Genomic DNA, 21925 nt, shown 5'->3' on the forward strand with positions numbered 1-21925 from the left:
CCACAGAATATTTTCCAAAAAGTCTTGTAAAGTCTTTCCCCTACACTGTAAAAAGGTCAACAGTCCATCAGAAGGCTAATACAGATAGATATTGATGTTCGCATCCACATAAAGTCACCATTTCACACTGGGGAAAACAGTGGTTGGAGACCATGGCACAACAAAAATTACTGTGACTGTGTGCAATGAAGACGCAAACTCGTTGCCTTTTGAAATGGTTGCTTTGAAGATGGGGAGCAGGTCTCCAGTCGCTTGCCGTCAGTTGCCTTCTTCAAAACAACTTTGATACATTCAGCTTGCGTTAGTCTGCTGGAAACAGATTGTTTTCAAACCTTTGCAGATCTGTCTGTGAGTGATTGCAGCCAGAGTCAGACTATGATTGTTTGGAGACTCCCACCAGACAACCTGTGCAGTTGCCTTGGGGGAAGGGGGGGGGGGGGGGGGGGGGGCAGCACGCCCCTGGCCCAGACCTAGCGGGGGCCCGGATGGGAGAGAGAGGAGAGGTGGATAAGATTTCAGGTAGCCAGGCCTCTGTCATGTCCGAGGAGAGGTGGAGAAGGCGGGCCCTCTCCTGATTGTACCCCGATGTGCATGGTGTATGGCCTGATGTGCACAGTATACAGCCCACTATACATCACCCCTCATATATGTTTTACACGTGGGTTTTAAAGGTTGCCACAGTCAGGACTGAGTCATGGTTGATAAAAACCGACTGACTTTAGTGATGTAGTAGGTGTAAAATATTGAATAAAATGTTGTGCTTCATGACTGGCTTTATTTTCACTCTTACATTTAAGTTTATGACACGCAAATTTTCAAGTGGATCGCTGATATTTTCTCCAAGTGTATTGTGGGTAAAACTCAACCGTCCACCAACGTCATCATCAGTCACTTGGCAACAGATTGTAAACTAATTGGAGCATTTTTTCGGACTAAGCTAACTTGAGTGGCACTTCATGACATACACATGCCCGCTGTTGTGGGCATGTGTATATTGTAAAATGATGTTATGATGAGCTTTATTATTTGGGTATAATGGGCCCAGTCATTTGCCGTGCCCCCGGCCCGGCTCTGATTTGTTCCACTAGTGTTGAGGGTGTTGCATGCTTCACCTCTGGGCAACCACTTGGTCACTGCAAGTACTTGCAATTGGTCTCTGACAGTAAAAAATTCAGTGCAATCACTGAGCAACCGCTATGTTTTCCTAGCTGGAGGTTACAAGGAGGTTTGCTGTCCTATTTTTGCTCTAGTGTCACTGAGCCATAACCTGCATGCATGTCTTTGGATTGTGGGAGGAAACTGGAGCACCGGAAAAAAGATAAATGGGCAGAACATACAAACTGCACACAGAGAGGCCCCAGATGTACAAATAAGCTAATAAATAAATAAAATCAAAATAAGACATACTGGAGGTGAAATTGCAACTTATGTAGGACAGATTGTGGATCATTAAGAGAATGGATGAGGACAGGAGGGAATGGAGGTGCTCTGTTTTGAGTAATGGAAAAACAGAACTAATGGTAAATAGTTCTCTTACAGCACAGAGTTCAAAAAATTAGTCTGAGCAGGGATGAAGAGGCAGACAGAGATCTGAGAACACTGAGGCGAGAAACACCACTGCTTAAAGATAAAAACGCAGCTTTCAGGGAGAAGGCTCTTCTCAAGAGAAAATCAACAATGATCAAAACGCATTCTGAGCCAAGGAATATTAGAAAAGAGAGACTGCTAAATATGCAGATGTACAAATCCTGTACTTTTTCTACAGATTATTATTGTTAAAGTTGAGTGTTATTGGCACTGTTTATTATAGTTGTTTGCAGAAGTGTTGAATCTGACTGCACTATAATGAGTGAAGTGTTCCTAGTATTTTGCCTGCCCCTCATACAGACTTCAAGGCGCGTTGCATTGAAATGCATTAAATGATGTATGATTTACCACACAAAGAGTTAAAGAGCAGGAGTTTCTTGCAATATGTCACATAGGCTGATAATATATTGATGCACCAGCAGCACTCAGCATTGTTCTATAAATCGATAATCTTTATTAACACAGTATAAACAACAAACAGCAACAGAAGAAACCCTCCTGTAGCGCGTATATGAACAGAAGACCCACTACATCTCAGAGGGGCTGACTGAGACAGAAGCATAGACATTGGGCTAATCATGGTTCAGTTTTCATGGTACACACAGTATACACAAACTTATCAGATGCATGAACCTTGTATGGTCCTTAAGCCATTCAGCCGGTTTGCAAATGGACATAAGAGAGGACAAATTACAGTCATGCTGAGCAACAGTTAGCTACAGTATGAAACAGAGTCGATACATAAAAACCAAGTAAATCATCTCTTTAGAAAGGTTCTTTTATATAAATGATTTGAAGTGTACAAAACAGTATATTACACATTTCTCAATGCATGATTCTGAGCAAGACCCAGTAGCCTACAGTACACTTCCCTTCAAAGTACTACAAACTACTTAACTGGATTACAAGCTACATACAGACTGCACTGTACTCTGCGTAGCACAGCAGCCCCACATGGCATCAGGAGACTATGGGAAAAGGAAAAGATCAGCAGCATTGTCTTTTTTTATTAAGAATACACACCTATAAAAATGCACCAGGCCTCATATATTGCCAATATCCCATGCGAAACAGCAGAATGCCATTCAGACTCACCTCCGTAACATCAGAAAAGGATGCCGGCCCACCTCTACATACAGTATCTATCCACAAAGCTGCATGTAAACATCACCACGGCTGCTTCATAGTTCTACGCTTCTAATGTTTTTGATATACATATAATAAGTTAAGGCTCTTTAAGGACCTGAGGATTTTGAACATATGATGAGGCACACAGAAGGCAAAGAATAGCTCTAGACACAGGGCTAACTGAAAGAATGAGGAGCATGAGACAGCCACAAGGGTCTGGTTACCATTGCTGTTCAATGGCCAAGATAAAGGAGCCCAGGGAGAAGCTCTCAACAACAGCTTGGTGTTACTTCTGGGTACAAATTTGGTAGTTATCACGCGGATGGCTTTAAGTACTTCATCGACATTTTGGGAGCTGTTGGGTGACCTTACCCCACAAGGTACTGGCACCAAAAAACGTGGCATGCTAATATGCTAATGCTTTAGCATTGACAATGATGGATTTAGACTCTTGATATACACATAAACAGTTATTGCTGGCTATGATCATTCCCTCTGTCCATACTGGCTGTGAAAATAATCTGAGTGCAATGACAGTCCTAGACTGTAGATGTGATCTGCAGTTTAGCAGAAACATATATGATGCTTCAGCATTCTTAGGTTAGCAAAGTCCAGGTATTACTGTTCTAGTTTATTGTCCGAGTGATCTCACAGCAGTAAACCTGCTGCAGCACAGCAAGGAGATACGAACAGGCGAACTGGTATAAAAAAAGAACAACTCTGAACAATAGGTCATTTAGTTAGTGCTAGGTTAAGACTACAGGATATTAGCTCTAAAGTAGCCTGACCAGAAAGATGCAGCACATAGGGATCAAGCATGGTTACAAAGCATGCTTTTAAGCCCACTGGAGCTGACAAAAAGTGTTGCTGCATCTTGGGAAGCTTAAAACCAACGTGCAATTCCTCCAACAGCCACTTGAAGCTGGTTCCAAAAGAGAGTAAATTCCCATAGACTTCTGTGTTAAAATGTCCAACTAGCTTGAAAAGAAATGGTTGGTGCTCTGTACACTACTTACCCTTTTATAAAAACTACACTTATTTTCATAACTTACATGCCTGGATTTTTAAGCCTTAAAGTTAGGCCTTGTCAGTGGTCTGTTAGCCTTCACCTCCACTAATTCAGTCACTGAACTGGACCTCTCAACCATGTTTGAGATGTTGGTGCCTTTTGGATTTTTCTAATGGAATTATCTGAAAAAAAGATACGGCTTGCTGTGAGGTACAGTCCTTTCAAGAAGCTTATGCTTCAGTTTTGGACAGTTTTTGAGGTGCTATAGTCGTATACTTTAGATTTGCTTGCTAATCAAGCTTGTTGGCCTTCACTCATAATTTGGCCCTCTAATCCAAATGTGTTCTGGTTCAGAAAAAACAATATAAAGTTGAGGCTTTAAAATGCAGAGTACAAAACCAATGGGTGACATCACTGTGGCGACATCCATCTTATATAAACTCAATCGTCTTGGCTTGTGAAAAGATAATTAACATACTGTAACCCATACTACTCAGAGGGTTTCTTTGTTTTTTAAAGACAAATATCACAAACATATGATGATACTGTTTGTTTATATTCTGTTTTCCAATGGGCAACTTCTGTTTGGTTGCCACCAACATACAGTCTTTTACTAGAACTTCTGACTTTGCAGTCTTGTAATGTGACATTACATGAGCATGTTTAGCAAAAATATTGTGTGGTCTGAACCCGGCACAAAATCACAAGCGTGGATTAAGCTAACACGAAGCTCCAGTGAAGCTCTGCGATCCTTGGACAGGAGGAATAATTGCGACTCATAACGCTTTCAATGTTCACAGTTCATGCGACTATTTTCACAAAATTTCCAAGCTTAGTACCTTTCAGCATTATCTGATATACCAGAACAACCCCAAAGTCACTTTACTACTATGATAAAGCATTAACATGTGGAGTCTAATGTTAGTTCTCTCTTCACAATTTGGGTAAGATGACCAATAGCAACAAACCCAAGCTGTCGATGCAGTCCTTTGAGAGAAGCATTTTTTTTTTTTTTATAATAGTGCAGAAACTGAAATGCGAGCGATAACAGTTCATTCACATGAAGAAGAAAAAAAAATACCCCTCACTTTGTTTCTGCTGGAACCAAAGTCACAAGTAGTATCTTATTTTAGAAGACAAAGGGTGATCTGTCAAATCACATTCTTAATCTCCAGACTGGAAAATTTGATGATGTTGTTTGCCATGCAGTTAATTGTTCTCACCCAATAAGCCCAGACAGACTTTAAATTTATTTAAGAAAAGAAAATCTATAAAAGCTCAACATGTCATACAAAAAGATGCATATAAGACATTTTTTCTCATTATTTCTTTTTTTTTTTTCTTATGAAAGCTGCTTTGGTAACAACATAGTCACGACATCGGTCAATCTCCTTTACTTAGCCTGGGTGCTGAAGGGGACCCCTTCCCTGTTTTCTCAATGGCGTTTTTTTTTTAACCGTTTTTTTCTTTTTTTCCTTCGGTGTTTCCCTTCTGCTTCTAAAATCTAAATGAATGGATGTAGTTACACCGGAGCGGGCTTTGTTTGCGTTCCGCTGGAGAGCTGACTCCACATCAGATGCAATGTCTGCTGCGAGACGTTTGTCATAAAGATGTCCGCGCTGTGAAAGACAGGGCTATTGTGCTGAGGGCTGATAGAGTGGAGACCTTGGACGCTGAGCCGACTGCGTTGGGGCCTGGAATAGGTGTTGAAAAGAACAAGGCTTTTAGTCTATGAAAGAAATACATTTTTCTCATTTTTTCCCTATTAATCACATGCATCTCCAACCTGCTTTAGTAATTATGAGCTGACACATTTCCAAAATATGTTCTCGACTTGCTACTTGAGCAGCAGTATAAGGCACAGAAAAAATTCTAAATAGAACTCTTTACTTTACATACTTTCTGGTGTCACATAGAGGCTGTAATTACACAAATGTCAAATGTAGAACATTATTTCCCCAGTCTCTCTGTTGCTTTGGAGCAGCTAATCTGTTCTGCCAAGGCAGCAGCAGGGGAGTGGATTATTCAGCTCAGCCATGAGGGAGACACTAACTAGCTCTCCACTGACCTGGTATCCTTGGGATGGTGATCTGCCTGCTACTGCTGCCTTCCCCTCCCTCTCCAAATGGCTTTATCTGGATAATATAGTCCTCATCGGTGGGAAGAGCCAGCTCTATAGAGGTGGTATTTGTTTCCACGACGTTGGGGCGACTGTGTCGATTCTTCTTGTAGAGCACCTGAGGACGAGGCCAAATTAAGACGGTGTGGCAACAAACAGAATTTTGTGATAAACAAAGCATCTGGGCTCTTACTTTGTAACCAGTGACCTCTGACTCATTCTCCAGGGCTTTGACCCGCTCCCAGTTCAGTATAATCTTGGAGTTCGATGTGTTCCACATCACTTTACCCGGTGGCTGACTGGGTGCTGAGAGGGCAAAAACACATCAACAGCTGAGAAGTGGCACACTGACAAGAGGAAACAACTTCAATATAGCCACGCTTTGTTTGTGTAAGCTGGTTCTATAAAACCTAAAACCCCACTCAGAGTGGGGGGTGGTTATCAAGTGGGGTAGCCATAGCTCAAAACAGCGCAGGTCACATAATCGGAAGGTTGGTGGTTTGATCCCTGGCTGCTCCAGTCTGCATGCCAAAGTATCTGTGGACAAGATACTGAACCCCAAGTTGCTCTCTGATGCATCCATTGGAATATGAATGTTAGATAGAAAGCACTTAGGTGTATAAAAAAAGTGCTTGCATGAATGGGTTAATGAGACATGTTGCATAAAGAGCTTTGAGCGCTCAAGTAGAAAAATGCTATATAAGAACCAGTCATCTGCTATTTACCATAATATTGTTAAGCCAGGCTTTCTGCATCAAGCTCTGTGCATGCTCACATAAAAGGGGATCCTTGAAAAGATCTTCAACAATACAGGGTTAGGGTTAACACCTATGATGAAGAGGGTTAAAAAATGAAAGGCATAAAACCATCTTCTCAGGCTGCTGAAAACACGCTTGCTTACTTTTAAATTTGTCTGAAAACTAACAGGCCATTTTTACTTCTCAGCAGCAGACCAGCAGATTCAAACACAGCCTTCTTTCTAGGGCAGCAGCATTAACCACTGCACCATCATAGCACCCTAGCATATGGGAACATTAGGCTTTGTCTGTTTAGAGGCGTGTACATACAAGGCCATCATGCAACATACAATAAGGCACTGCCCCATGATAAACATAATTTCCATGTATATATGTATAAGATGTCGAGGGTGCACCCCGCCTCTCGCAGAATGACAGCTGGGGAGATTTTCTGGTTTTCAAGTGGGCCGCAGCACTCTTGACTTCTGGAACCACCGACGCACAACATTTACTAGACTTTTACTTTTGAACCATCTTAATCCAAATTTTAGTTTTGTTGGTTGTGCACCATTTTGACATATGTTTAGACCGCTAATCCGAAGCAAACTGCTCAGTGGGATATTGGTGAACAGTTGAAATTATCAGTATATCACTACTGGAGCATACTGCCATTAATCTCACTTCATAGTACATCTCATGCAGGCTCTAATCAGATCCCATACTTACGTGGCTTTTTGGTGGTAACGTTGACGGTGGCGCTGGGAGGCCCTGTTCCAGCAGTGTTATACGCCCTCACTGAGATGTAATATGCGGTGCTGCCTTTCACCCCGTGGATAATACTAGACGTTTGATTTCCTACGGTCCTTTGCACGCTGGCCATGTCTTCCCTTTCACTTCTACTCCAGTACCTCAGCTGAAAAGCAACAAGGCAGAACCACAGACGTGAATGCAGAAAACACGATGGACACCTTAAAAGCTTTCTGTTACACCCTGTCAGCGAGGTGCAAACTGGAAACAGGGAGATGTGAACTCAACTGGATGGAAGCTGTGAACTGGTCTGAAAACAGGCTTTAGCAGCATGGCACCTTGCGCGCTGTGTGAACTGTGTTCCTCCATTGTGCTGAGCAGATGTGTGTTCTGTTCCAAGTTTTGTTGTAAAGATTGAGGTCAAATATTGCAAAGTAGGGAAAACAAATAAAATAAATAAATAAAAAGAAGTGAAAGAATCCCTAAAAATCCCCTGCCATCAACTTCCACTGATAACAGATTTTCTTTGTCACCCTGCTTGTCAGGGCTGAAATAGTGGGCATGCTTGACAGCACAAATATAATTTGCCTTTCCTCACAGGAACAGTTTGCTCAGGGCCTGCTCCTCTGTTGACTTTGAGTGGTCAACAATTTATAATTCTGGCACTTTATGCAGTCCAAGGATGAAAACAACGCCTTTGTTCACATTTTGGATTTCAATAATGCGCAGAATTAAAATGACAAGAACTGAGTGCAAAGCCACTGTTTGCTTTGTTGTGTGGATTAGAAGCTAAACGTTCTATCCCTTAGAGTACTGCATCAGTACGCTAATCAGGGTGGTTACAGTACTTAGGTAAGCAACAAGAAACACAACTAAACCCACAGGCTTGGGACTCAGCTGGACCATTATGCAGGCAGCAGCAAGCTATTATCTCGTACGCCCAAGGTGCCTAAGTCTGAAACACTCATCAATAATAGACGAGAACAAGATTGTACAGCATTAGCTGGCATGTGCATGCACACACAAACAGGAAATGCATCCAGGGGAAGCTCACACAAACAAGGTATTTCATCAGCGCTCACCTCGTAGCCCAGCACTCTCTTCTTGCTGGTGTTCCAGGGCAGAGCTTTCCATGAAACTTCAATCTCAGATGCAGAGAGGCTCTTGGCGCGGACCCTGGTGGGCGCTCGCCCAGGCTCTGGAGTTAATGTATAAAGACTGATTTTAGAAGTTACACTGCGCTTTGATGACCACTCAAAGGGGGGAACATCAAAAAGTTTCAAAGCTGCTTCTTTTTATCGGAACAACAGAGGAAGGAAAGTATGTGGAAGACGTCTGCGAGTGCTGATAGAAGAAGGCTGGCTGCAAGATCGCTGCTGCCTTTTTACAGAAAGCAGGATTGAGTCAGTCTTTTCCTCATGAATTTACTGCTAGCTGGGCATGCAGATCTACTCCACAACTTATAATGTATGAGATCATACACACCCTCCTCAGCAGAGTAGATAGTGATAACAGGTCCAAATGGCCCTTCCCCCAGGTTGTTGTAAACTCCAACCTTGACTTGGAAAGGCGAGAAAGGCTGAATGCTCTCATTTTTAAAGATGTATCTGGATGCTTCAGCGGAGGGCACGGCCGCCTGCATCCAGCCTGTGGCTCCGTGGGGTCGAAAAGCCACGACATAGCCAAACCCAGGTCCATTCTGCAGCTCTTCTGGAACAGGCTGTGGGAAAAGGACAAAGCGCTTGTAAAAAAAAGAAAAACACAGTTTAACTCCATGCCTTTTCATTTCACTTGTTAACTACAGTTTAGATATGACTATAGGATGCCATGAAATCAGGTCAAAGATGACCCTTTTAATGTTTAAGGCAATGCTTGTCTTCAAATAAAACATGCTGAACACATAAAAACTATAAGTAGACACATCCATTGCACAACACAAAGCACTCAGCGTAATAACAGACTCAGCCGCTGTCATGCTTCAGATATTTATAGCTTCAGACATTATTCTCGTGAATAAACGAAACCTCTTCACTCTGGTCTACTAAAAGATTAAAAAAAAAAGTGCTTTTTTTTTTTTTTAGTCTGGAGAGAAGCCGGGTCTACTGTCTTGATACTGCTGGAATAAATGTTTATGGTCTCCACACAATCATAGTGACCAGATTTAGCAAAAGCTTTCAAAGCCTCACCCCACCCCCACAGTGTTTATTGGACTGACCCATACTCAGAACAATGGGAAAGTCCAAGGAACTGAGTGAAGATCTTAGAAGAATTTTATATTTGCAGCTGCCCAGATGGACGAGCCAACTGCCGTCTGGAGAAAGGTTTTATGGTCAGACAAGACAAAGAATGAGCTATCTGACCACAATGACAAAAGGTGTAAAGGTGAGGCTCCATCCATCCATTCTCTTCTGCTTATCCTGTTCAGGGTTGCGGGGGGTGGGGTTGGGGGACAGGAGCCTATCCCAGCTAACATAGGGCAAGAGACAGGGTACACCCTGTACAGGTCGCCAGCCTGTCACAGGGCTAACACAGAGAGACAGACAACATCCACACTCACGTTCACACTTATGGGCAATTTAGCGTGGCCAATTAGCCTAACCAACATGCAAACTCCACAGAGAGAGAGAGAGAGGCCTGGGCCAAGGTGGAATCAAACCCAGGCCTTCTAGATGTTATTCCAACTGTGAGGCAGCAGTACTAACCATTGCGCCACCGTGCTGCCCAGGTGAGGCTGGTAAAGGTGAGGCTGTCAAACCTCACATCATGTTCTGGGGCTGTTTTGCTGCCAGTTGTACTGCTACACTGCACAACGTGGATGGAGGACTACCTCCAAATTCTTCAACTTTACCTCTAAACAACCACTAGATCAGGGGTGCCCAAATTTGGGCTGCAGACCGCTTCCAGCCCTGCCCCCTACTTCTGGTCTGCGAATTGATGTCAAAAATAACATACAATTTGGCCCTTTAAGTTACCTTTTTGACATTTTTCCTTCCCCTCCAATTAAGAGGGTTAAGCGAAATGTCAAAAAAGTAACTTAAAGGGCCAAATTGACATCAATTCATGGACCTGAAGGGGGGCGGGGCTGGAAGCGGCCCGTGGGCCACGAGTTTGGGTACCCCTGCACTAGACAGTTCAAACTAAACAGTATTAAAAGCCTCAAATTACCATGACATGCATTTCCGTGTTGAATGCATGTAAACTGTACTGCAACCAATTAGATGAACATGTGGTATAAATACTCGGTGTAGTCTGGGCAGACTAAAGGGGGTTTACCCTCTGAGATTTAACTCATCAACCCAACCCCAACCCCAACCCCAACCCTAACACTAACCCCATACAATCAGTGTTGGTAACAAAATAATCATTCTAACTGACACACACACCAAAAACTGTTCTTGCACTGAGCCCTGGATTACAGCCATGTGAATAGAAATATCTGCCATTACCCTGAGGGAGGGAAGCCTTTTCTTTATTTCTTAAAGCAATATTATAAATGCAACCCTCCATCCCTGCTTTTGTGTGAAAACAAAAATGCCTCAGGAATTTCTGGAGCTGAGGCAAAGCAGTGGCTTTGTTGAGTGGAAGTTACCTTTTAAGTAATCTTGCACATACTGAAACATCAACAGTGATTCTGTGAAATGGTTCACAGCAGGAGCTGATGATTCTGAGCAGCAGCTTGAACAAATATACATTTTTGGAAGCAGGCTGATATGCGAAGGGCTTTGTAGACATAAGGAAAGAAAGAGAGCAAGAAAGGAAACATAAAGAAAAGAAAAAAAGGGAAAATAATCATCGAAAAAGTTGGAACTTTGAAGGAACAACTAAGTTTAATTATCTTATTGAAACCTCAAAAGCATTTTTCTCTCCCCCAGGGTGACAGCAGCAGTTATTGCCTTTCTGTTCTTAAAAATGAAATGCCATACATTAAGCATTTCAGCTGTTATTAATGAAACAGACGCCCGCATCTGCAGAGAATAATGACGTCTGGCTGCCTCCTCCATGGGTGAGGGGGTCTTGAGCAAGCTTGCTTACCTCCCATGTGATGACTAATTCGGAGCGACTGCCACCGCCTCCGCTCACATTAGCTGGTGTGACCTTCGGAGCTAAAGGGAGAAGACAGATCAGCTTAGCCATGTTGACTTCACATGACACTGCAAAGGCACATGCAGTAATGTTCTCTCCAGCAAATCCTAAATTGCTGAGAGAGGTAACTGTTTGACAAGCCTGAACTTCAATATCCGCAAACTTCCCACCACCGAGTCGAAAAGGAAACACACAAAGAATCTAACTTTGCTGAACTGCTTACAGCTTTTAGAGATGCTTTGCAATTTGAATAGGACTTTGATTTTCTTTTGAGGTAGTAATGATATCCAGCACACTGACTGAATATTCAAGGTCTTGTGTATTTTATTTGTTCTTTTTGAAGCTATTTATTAGCATTCTTAAATTTATTGTACTAGAGAGAAGGACAGAAAGTGTGCAGGGAAAGAGAGTGTGGGGAAGGACATGCAGCAAATGTCCCACCACCTGGGACTCAAATCAGGGAGCTGCTGAGAGCATTTCTACCCATCAGGTCAGTCTGTTGGTTGGCATTTTGGAAAATATGCTTATGCCCTTTACTTGTCGAAGGTTACTTAAAAAGATTTAGATAGTGAAGTTGAGGGTGTGGCCACTTTGAGAGAGAAAGTTATATGCTATGTTCTTTTTACCTTGGAAGTGGGACTTGGGAGCTTGGAATGACATCACATCTGCGTTGATCGTGCTCCGGTAGCAGCAGTCAGAAAAACAGGCTTTGTTTTGCTCCCTAGCAATGTAGAGCAACTCCACCTTCACTAGCAATACCAGGACTACAATGCAATGTCTGTTTTTTGCACTTTTGCTGCAGCACGTTCATGGAGTGTTTGCACTGCTGTTTACACGTACTGCCATTTTGGATTACAAAGTTTTGGATGCTGTGACTTCTTTGACTTTCCAAATTGGAATCCAACTTCAGGGGGTGTTTATAAAATTATCTGAAAAACACTATGGTTTAGTGGTACAGTTGTAGAGAGTAGAGAGAATAAACCCAGTGGGCGACATCATGGTGGTTTTACATACAGGGTAGAAATAGCTTAGAATAAGTAGGTTTAAAGATTGGCTCTCGTATGGACAGAGCAAAGCTAACTGTTTCCCTGTTTCCAGCATTAATGTACATTTTCGGAACTGTATTTCAAAAAAAATATTGAAGTATTCCTTAAACAATTCAAAAAAAAATTGGGTAAATTATATGCATCCTGACCACTTTTTGAAACAGATTGAGTACGTACATGTGCCTTTTGTCCTTGCTTGTTTGGATGGCTTGCTGGGCTCGCCGGTCCCGATGGAGTTGCTCGCGAGGACTCGAAACTCATACTCCACCCAAGGGCTCAGGTCTATTACTGTAGCTGTCAGCCGGTTGCCCCTTACCACCTCAGGAACTGGCAGAAAACACACAGTGCCCCCTTCAGTTTCAACAAATGAACGTGTGTGTGTGTTGTTGGTGTGTCTCAGCTTAGCATCAGCAGCACGCTATCCTCCAGGCTGACAGACGTGGTAGGAAGGTACAGGTACAATCCCCCCCACAAGGACGCGTAATAAAAACTCAAAAAGAATGCCACAAATACACTGACTATTAGACTGCCAATCTGGCAAATATTTATTAAATTCTTTAATAATGCGTGCATGACATTGTGCAGTTTTTATGTCAACTGAAAACATCAGAATCCCCATAAGGCACAAAATATTGAAAACAAAAATAATAAAATAAAGGTGATTCCATTTAAAATGGCAAAATCTCATTTTCTTCCTCTGAGTTCTGAACACCTACAAGATCACATTATATTTCTGTTACAAATGCATGACCCTGGCTTGGCAAATCAATGAAGCTAGTAAAACTATCTTTGATAAGTCTCCTAATTCACAAAAATATCAATAGAACAAGGCATACAGTATGAGATAAAAGCACATTATGCCAATCGTGCGTGAATACTAAGGGTGAGGATGTGGGGAGAGATTACACTGATCCCATTACTTAACTACACTATCAAATTACGGCCTTGGCAACAAGCTTCATCATCAGGATGAGATCCATGTTTCAGGATTCCCAGGAGAGTGATAAAATGGCGGTCAATGGTCCCACTACAATTGATGCTGGGCTAAAAATTACATCTCCGATATTTTCACAGCTGAGGCAGAATGAAGAGTGGCCCCCCTCCATGTGACTGGAGGAGGCCATGGCTGGCTGGAGAGAGCTTACCTGTGGTGACAGCTTGCCACCCGAGGGAAAATGGTGTCCTGGCTTGGATGGTGTATGCCGTAATTGGACTGTGATTATCAGGACCGGGCCTCCAGGACAGAGAGGCTGTGGTATCAGTGATTTCTTCTACATGGATGCTGGTGGGGGGACCCGGGGGACCTGATAGATGGCATAGCCAAGGCAGGAAAGAGGACAGAAAGATAGAGAGACAGATGGAGGAAGAAGGTAGGGGAGGGAGGGAATGTAAATCAGGAAAAGATGGAAAGATGTTAGAGAGAGCGGCGGCGGTTTTAGCACCTGCGGCTACTGCAGCGGAGTCAGTTCAGTGTGAAACCTTTGGGAGCTATTGGGTCTAATTAGACAGTAAATTTCCTTTAAACCTTGCAGAGAGAAATTCCTGCTCGCCTCAATTTTCATTCTCCCTCTTTATTTCTTCACCAGTGAGGTGCGACCAGTCACAGTAAACATGAATCACTGACAAAGCCCAATCTTCCTCATGTAGATCGTAAATGATTTAAACACAGAATGTACGCTCATTATCGTGACTCACCTCTGACGACTAAGTCAACAGCAACAGAAATGCTGTCCACCTTGGTCTGCACGGCGCACGTGTACTTCCCCGCGTGCCTCAGCTGGACGTTCCGAATCATAATGTCTCCTGCTGAATGCTGCTGTCATTCAACGCATGCACAATCACCCGCACACACACACACACACACACACACACACAGAGTTCTGTAAGCAACCTGCTATTGTAATTCCAGTTCAATGCTGACTTTTTGCAACCACATGGGAACAAAGGAAGCCAAACAGAAAGCTCATTCGCCTATCTTCATTCATATTTCCACACGCACACTTTCCATCTATATTCTAAAAATGCACCAAGAAATACCTCTCTATACCATGTGCACTCTGTGCATTTATTTTATCACTGTGATTACAGAAATGTACTTGCTCTAATAGCTTGATTTGAATTGCAGTATGGAGCTGTTTCCGTGATACAGAGCAGCCTAATGGCTAGTCTAATAGTTAGTTCTTTAAGAGGGCCTTTCATTCCATCTCTAATTGCAATTCCCACTCCTACATTATCATTTTACCCGAGCAGAGCTGAGCAGGTTCTGTGATAAATTGGACATGGCGGAAATATGTGGCACAGTGGCAGTAAGAATTCTATGGAGTGGCTGGTAGCCTAATCAATATAAGTGTAGACGAACAGCAATTTATTAAGGTGGGGAGACTGTAAATCATGCGCCTAGGAACACCTAAATCATGAAAGAAACAGAAAGAAAAAAAAAAAACACCTCCGCACTGGATTTTTTTCTCTGTATGCCTGCAGTTTTTAAAGGAGCCTTGCATTTTTTTTTTTTAGCTAAAAGGGGGGGGGGGAAGCAAAAACAAAACAAAACAGCACATCACATGCTGAGATGTAAGCTGCGGACCTTTTAAAGTATGCTGCAGCTCACTGAGACTGGTTGCAGCGCATGTATGTAAATTTCTTTTTAAAATAAACCACAGGCAGCATTTTTTTTTCTGCCCATAAATAATACACTTGATACAAACATTCCCTCTGCACTGCGGCTGAATTTATTATGACCCTGCTAAGAGAAGAAGTGTAATATTGATGAATCTTCAGAGTCACATCTGGATCTTTTATTCTTTGAAATCTCTGAAGGGGGTTGGGCGATAAATCAATTGGCTTTCGTGTAGCAGCGGTATTAATAAAATGAAGATTCTTCAACAAACCTCAATAAGGTTTGAGTCTTAATTATTTATTAAGTAGCCTGGCTTATGTGGAATATATGTCCTCAAAGCTGGGATGTGACAATAAACCGATTTTAGAATGATGCTCACTCACGGGAATTTAAGGACAAACCCTCCAGCGAAACCAGGCTGATGCTAGCGTCTCTGAAATCACATATAGGAGTGTTTTGGCAGGGGGGTGGGGTGGCAGGCACAAGCACACCCAACTTTTGACCATGACATCCCAGATCAGATCTCATCTGGGACTATTTTCTGTTTCTGTTCTCACCAAATATTGGTAACAGTATGAGTCTTAAACTAAAGACAAGTAGGTCCTGACAGGATTTTTAATGCAAGTTTCAGATGTTTCAGATAGATAGATAGGGATTGATTGTGCTGGCGGCGCCCCTAGTGGCAGTGGCTGCAGACTCCCATCTCCCCTATCTTAGTCTTGTCTATCCTCCTCTTGGATGGCTGTTCTGAACGGAATTTTGTTGTATGTATAATGACAATAAAGTTCTATTCTATTATATATATATATATATATATATATATATATATATATATATATATATATATATATATGAAAATCTTCCCTGCTTATCTCTGTGTCATGGATTAGGACATTAAATATTAAACCATGTATGGAGACTGGTGGTTTTGACAGTGTACTGACAGCAAATATGTTGTTTGAGATCAAACAACATATTTGTGTTTAAAACATATGTTTCGTCATGCTGCTCGGTGATGATGCACTGAAAGTCTCTGAATGAACCTTATTGCATCTTTAGGAGAACAACTGATGGCACCATATTGACGGAATCTTATATGTTGTTATTATTAAATCATCTCCCATCTGCAATCAGTTGCAGACGGGAGATGCAGTAGATAAACCAGAGCACCCACCAGCACCGGGAGAACAAAGTCACAGGAAGTCACAGCAAACCTTCATTTTTATGCTCTCCGTGTGTCTGCCTGGGTTTTCTTCCAACGTGTATTTTAGGTTTTTGGGCGTAGGTGTGAATGTGAGAGTGTGTGTGATTGTCCTCACTGCTTATCCATTTCAGAAAATGGACAGAATAAAAGAGCAAAACTAAAAGTAAGATTTTGCCTAATTTCTTTTTTTTTTCAGTTGAATAAAGAAAGAAAGAAAGAAAATAGGTAAAATGTGGCTGAAATCCACAGGAAACTGTGCACATATGTATTTTTACTGTTTGGGAACATATATATGTTTTTTTTCTCTCCCCCCAAAACATACACATACTTACTTTGAAGCACCATAAATAATCCTACGGGGTACATTTGTTTGGATTAGTTTTTGGGATAGAAATGGACGCTCACTGTAGCCCCATGACTGAAAGCATAGTTTGAGACATGCGCAGGTGAACAGCAAAAACTAACCTTGCTGTATAATCCCTGCTGCCTCTCTTTGGAATCTAGCTCTCTAGATATATTGAAGTTTTAGAAATGGAAGGAGTCCCACATACAAATTACCTCTAAAATCTAATTTTCTTGTTTTTAGGCATACTAGGGGTAAAATGTCCAAATGCTGTATAAGCGATCATAGCAAAGAGGCTTCCTGGACTGTCTACATGAAGGCATCCTGTCTCCACAGCTCTCACAACACGACAGCTTGTTTTAAAACCAGAGGCCTGTTAGTCTCGCAGGCTGTCAGAAACTATGAATGGCAGAATGCTGACTTACACCTCCCACTTTTTCAAAGAATCCACCGTGGCTGCCGAAGTGGATGAGCTGCTCGTTGAAGAACCAGGTGAACTTGAGTTCCAGAGATGGGTCATGGCTCACTTGGCAGGGCAGAACCACGCTCTCCCCGACGGTGACGTCCAGCGTGGAGGGCAGGGTGGTGATGATGGTCGGCTCTGAAAAACACACATTCATATTCATGCACGTCTGATCAAGCACGCCGCTCGGCTCTCCTCTTTCCAGGCATTATAATTCAGCGCAGGAAATGGCTTTGCAAAAAAAGCCGAGCCCTTCCATCATCCTTATGGATATGTCAGACTCAGTTAATAGAAGGATATACGGGACAGAGCACATAGCAAACTAGGGCGCACAGCTACAATAACTGGTATTAGTTTCGGCCTGAGCTTGTCTCTGTGGGGACTCAGAAGAGACGTGTCTCTCCTGCTGCCCGAGAAGCCTCCATGTGTCACTGTCAGCTCAGCCTTCAGACTGGAACTCCCCTCGATTGGGCCGCAATTCCCAAACCACACTGCTAGGAAAACAGCAAACAGGACTTCTTTCAGTCTTCAGCACTCACTTTTCCTGCACTGCATTACAGTGGCTGCACATGGGAATAAGACAAGCGTCTCTTATCTGCACTTGTATGTGAGCAGCGGAGGGGGAAGGTGGAAGGACACGAGTGAGGGAGAGGCTTTGTACTCAGAGTGTGCAGCACCTGTCTCCCTCTTGGGGGTGCTGTGATTACTTGGTTGAAATAGCCACTCTGAGCACACGGACTAAATTAACCATGGCAAATGATCCCTGGACAGGCATAGATTCATGTAGAAAGTGCCGGCAGTGCAGTCTTCATCCACAGTGAATTCGATACCTTCATTGTATTGGCTCCCCCTCACACACACACACACACACACACACACACACACACACACACACACACACACACACACACACACACACACACACACACACACACACACACACACACAATAACGCACGCTCCCAATGTGATTTATCTAGCCGTTTTCTGATTTCAGGCCAGAATGCTATCAGCTGGTGGGTTTTGTCATATACACAATGAAAGTGTGTCTGAGAAGCCCAGTCCTCTATTGCTGGGGCTAAATGGTGAGCGATGGTAGTGCAGTAAAGAAAAAAAAAACCCCATAATAACACACAGGAGGTATTCAAGGCTCTGTGTCTGCTCTGTCTGCTTCTGCGGGCTGGCTACAGCTTGTAGAACAAGTACATCAAGGAACAGAAAAGATAAAAATGTAAAGCCTGAGAAACACATTTCTCTTTTAAAAAAAAAAGAAAGAAAACGTGTCAGTTCTGTTCTGCAGCGGCGTTCTTGAGACGCTTACTCCAAATGAAATGGGTGAAAAAAGGAGGAAATAGCAGCAGAGATCCTCAGTCAAGAAAATTGGGAACGTAATATAAACAATTATTCCTTTCATTATTTCTACAGCGGGATTGGTGTGTTCTATCATGATCTCTTCTCCTTGTGCTGCGTGCTGCCTGGCCTCTTACTGCCTCCAGGGATTCACAGTGACAATGGTTGGGGGGGGGGGGGTTATATATGCTCCCTTATTACCCTCCTCTGTCATGATTTGTGACAGATTATATGGACAACCAAGGTTGGTTACACAACCACACACTGGGGTCTTGAGCATAATTTGATTGATTTCTGTCTTGTATAATGCCTTGTTACCTACTGCCACTGTAAACGGAAGGGGGGGGGGGGGGGGGGGGGCAGTAATGCCCACTTAGCAGGGTCAGCCTGAGACAAGACAGAGAGCACGTTCATGTGCTGAGACAGACTGAGTGGGACCTTGAGGTGTTTTGAAAACATGTTCCTTTGTACTTAAGATGCAGAAAATTTCAGAAGTATTTCCTCCCACAATCGGCAGCGTAAACTCTTTCAGGCCCCAGGCCATCATTTGAAATTTCCACCTGAAGGAACATCCCCACATTCAGTCAGTATCGACAAGAAGAGCAACCTTGGGCTCTGTGGATAACAGATCCCGTCTCTCTGTCTGTTGCCCCTCCCCGATCAGAGTGAGATGCTGTGGCTTCAGTTTAATCAAGTTTAATCTGGAAATTAGAGCGTGCACAGCAGCCTTATGAAAGAGAGCCAGTAAATACTGATGCTATGAGGCTGTTCTAAAATTGATCAGATACGTGAAGTTCCTCACCACTTATTTTGTACGGTCGTGGCCAAGTTTTGAGAATGAAACACGTATTGGTTTTTGCAAAGTTTGCTGCTTTAGTGTTTTTAGATCTTTTTGTCAGATGTTTCTGTGATATACTGAAGTATAATGACAAGCATTTCATAAGTTTCAAAAGCTTTTATTGGCAATTATATTAAGTTTATGCAAAGAGTCAATATTTGCAGTGTTGGCTCTTTCTTTTCCAGACCTCTGCAATTCACCCTGGCATGCTGTCAGTCAACTTCTGGGCCAAGTCCTGACTGATAGCAGCCCATTCTTGCATAATCAATGCTTGGAGTTGGTCAGAAGCTTCACTTCACCCTCCTTCCAGCATCCAATCTGCTGTTCTAACTCAATCAGCATGACAGAGTAGCCTTGTCCCCGTCAACACTCTCACCTGTGTTAATGTGAGGATTGCCATCATAAAAACAGAAGCAGCAAACTTTGTGAAAACCAATACTTGTGCCACTCTCAAAACTATCTGTATATGCTCAATATTACAATAAATAATCAGAGTCTAATAACATAGTAATGCTCCTTAAGTACTGTAATTGTCCAGTAAAGTTAAGATTTATTTCATATTTAAAACAACCTTTGTTGACTTAAGTGCTGTACAGGCTATGTAAAATATAATATAATATAATTCACAATAAATATGCACTAAATTAGACAATAAATCTCAATAAAAAACGTCTTCAAATAAAGCAATAATAGAAACAAATAAGACCCTGCTTGCACGATAAAAAGCCAGGATAACCTGCTCAGCTGGAACTGAAAGACAGTGAGAATAGTGGGTTTTTAACAGTGTTCTAAGATGACTGAGAGACTCAGCAGCTCTTATGTGAAATAGCCGGTTGGTCCAAAGATTAGAGGCCGTCACTGAAATTGCTTTATTGCCTCTATTTTTGAGCCTGGATGTAGGAAGAGCTGGTTTGTAGACCTCAGTGCCCCAGTAGGTGTGCAGGGCTGTAACAGTTAAGTGGTCAAATGTTCGTCACTTAAACTGAAAATCTTGTTTAAACTTGTTGATTGGCTCCAGTTTTCATGATAAGCTACTTGGTCCATTTTTAATGAAGCCAGAAATGACTTAAATACATTTTGACCCCCAAAATTTGTAGATGATAATTTTCAGATGACCACTCTACCTAAACAGGACAGCTAATGGACCCCCCCCCCCCCCCCCCCCCCACACACACACACACACGTCACTCATTATTCACTGACTCTCCCTTTTTGCACTATATTTGCACCCTACGCCTCCTCCCACAACATACCCTGTATATAGATCATATTTTAGTGTAAATGTTTGTTACATTCTAGTGTATAGTGCATAGTATGTATAGTCTGTATAGTAGTAAGTGCATAGTATGTATATTCTAGTGCAGGGAATGTCAACTGGCAGCCCGCGGCCCACATCCAGCCCGCCACAGCTTTCCATCTGGCCCCCCAAATAGTACTGCCACAGATACTATACGCCAATCAATCATGACGCGTCATAACCCATTAAACACCCGTCTCTGACTAGTCTGAATTATGAAAAGCCTCCAAATGCCACTTTCCACTGCCCGAAAAATGCCTCCGTGTCCCCAGAACCAATCAGAATACAAGATTGTTGCTGGTGATCAGATTGTATACACAGCTGAAGGTAAGTCTAACCTTGTTTTGTGTAGAAAAAATGTTCTTTGATCAAACTTGTCTAACTAAAGTAAGTCGATGAACCTGCGGAGGGATCGTTACTGGCTGCTGAGCACACTGCCCGGCCTGCACAGGGATCCCATCTACTTTCCTGTAAGGGCAAGACTTGCACATCACATCATTAAAAAGAGTATAAATTTGAAATGAAAATTGATATATCAAATGATAATATATTACTTAGGATACAATAAAAATTTCTTAAAAGTATTTTACTTTATGAGAGCTTCTGGCCCTCACATTGTCTGCCGAGAAAAATTCTGGCCCTTGGACAAATGTAGTTGATGACCCCTGTTCTAGTGTACATATTTTGTTACATTTTATATATATTTTGTTACATTTTTATATTTTATTTTGACTATATCTTTTAATATTCCACCTCCATTTTACCTCAATGCACATTTTGATTACTTTTTTATTGATCATTCTATTTATATCTTCATCTTGTGCTATCGTGTAAGAGTAGCCGTCAAAGCATTTCACTGCTAGGTGTACCCTGTATGACCATGCATGTGACAAATACATTTTGATTTGATTTGATAAACTATTCATCCAATTTTCATGACATTGGGCTCGTACGAACTGGAACTGCATCAAATATGAAATATGACCTTTCCAGTAGCAGGAACTAATGATGTAATGATGCAAAGCAAAGTTGCAAACTTTTACTATTTTGAATCAACTTAAAATGACTAGTCTGTCAAATCTGATACCAAGTTTTTCTAAAAAATTCCTCCATTGTTTTGCATTTCACGGTGGGATCTGTAATGACACCACAATGATAAATTCAATGTTTTGATCACAGAATGGAGCTAATTAATAAGTAAAACATTATCTTATTGTGTAACTGTTTGGTTCATGGCTCAGTCACATCAGAATAAAAATAGGACGGCTCCTTGCAACTAGGAAAAATTGGTAGTTACATTAAATTTTTTTTGCTGGTGGCGATTAATTGCAAGTAGTTGCGGCAACCAACTGGTTGCC

The 21925-nt window shown here is 42.2% G+C and overlaps 1 protein-coding gene across 1 annotated transcript in view; it reads right to left on the reverse strand.

The window, feature by feature from the left end:
• Positions 1-2029: 2029 nt before the first annotated feature.
• cntn4 (contactin 4) overlaps positions 2030-21925 on the reverse strand; it is a 173623-nt gene continuing 153727 nt past the window's right edge. The window contains exons 13-23 of the mRNA XM_030729479.1: positions 17046-17221; positions 14152-14272; positions 13602-13760; positions 12634-12783; positions 11360-11430; positions 8813-9047; positions 8410-8525; positions 7307-7493; positions 6037-6149; positions 5793-5961; positions 2030-5418 (exon numbers count right to left, since the gene is read on the reverse strand). Coding sequence (XP_030585339.1) covers positions 5327-5418; positions 5793-5961; positions 6037-6149; positions 7307-7493; positions 8410-8525; positions 8813-9047; positions 11360-11430; positions 12634-12783; positions 13602-13760; positions 14152-14272; positions 17046-17221 — 1589 coding nt within the window. The 3' untranslated portion in view covers positions 2030-5326. The remainder of the gene's footprint in view (positions 5419-5792; positions 5962-6036; positions 6150-7306; positions 7494-8409; positions 8526-8812; positions 9048-11359; positions 11431-12633; positions 12784-13601; positions 13761-14151; positions 14273-17045; positions 17222-21925) is intronic.

The sequence above is a fragment of the Archocentrus centrarchus genome, chromosome 5, assembly GCF_007364275.1.
Source record: "Archocentrus centrarchus isolate MPI-CPG fArcCen1 chromosome 5, fArcCen1, whole genome shotgun sequence".
Taxonomy (NCBI): domain Eukaryota; kingdom Metazoa; phylum Chordata; class Actinopteri; order Cichliformes; family Cichlidae; genus Archocentrus; species Archocentrus centrarchus.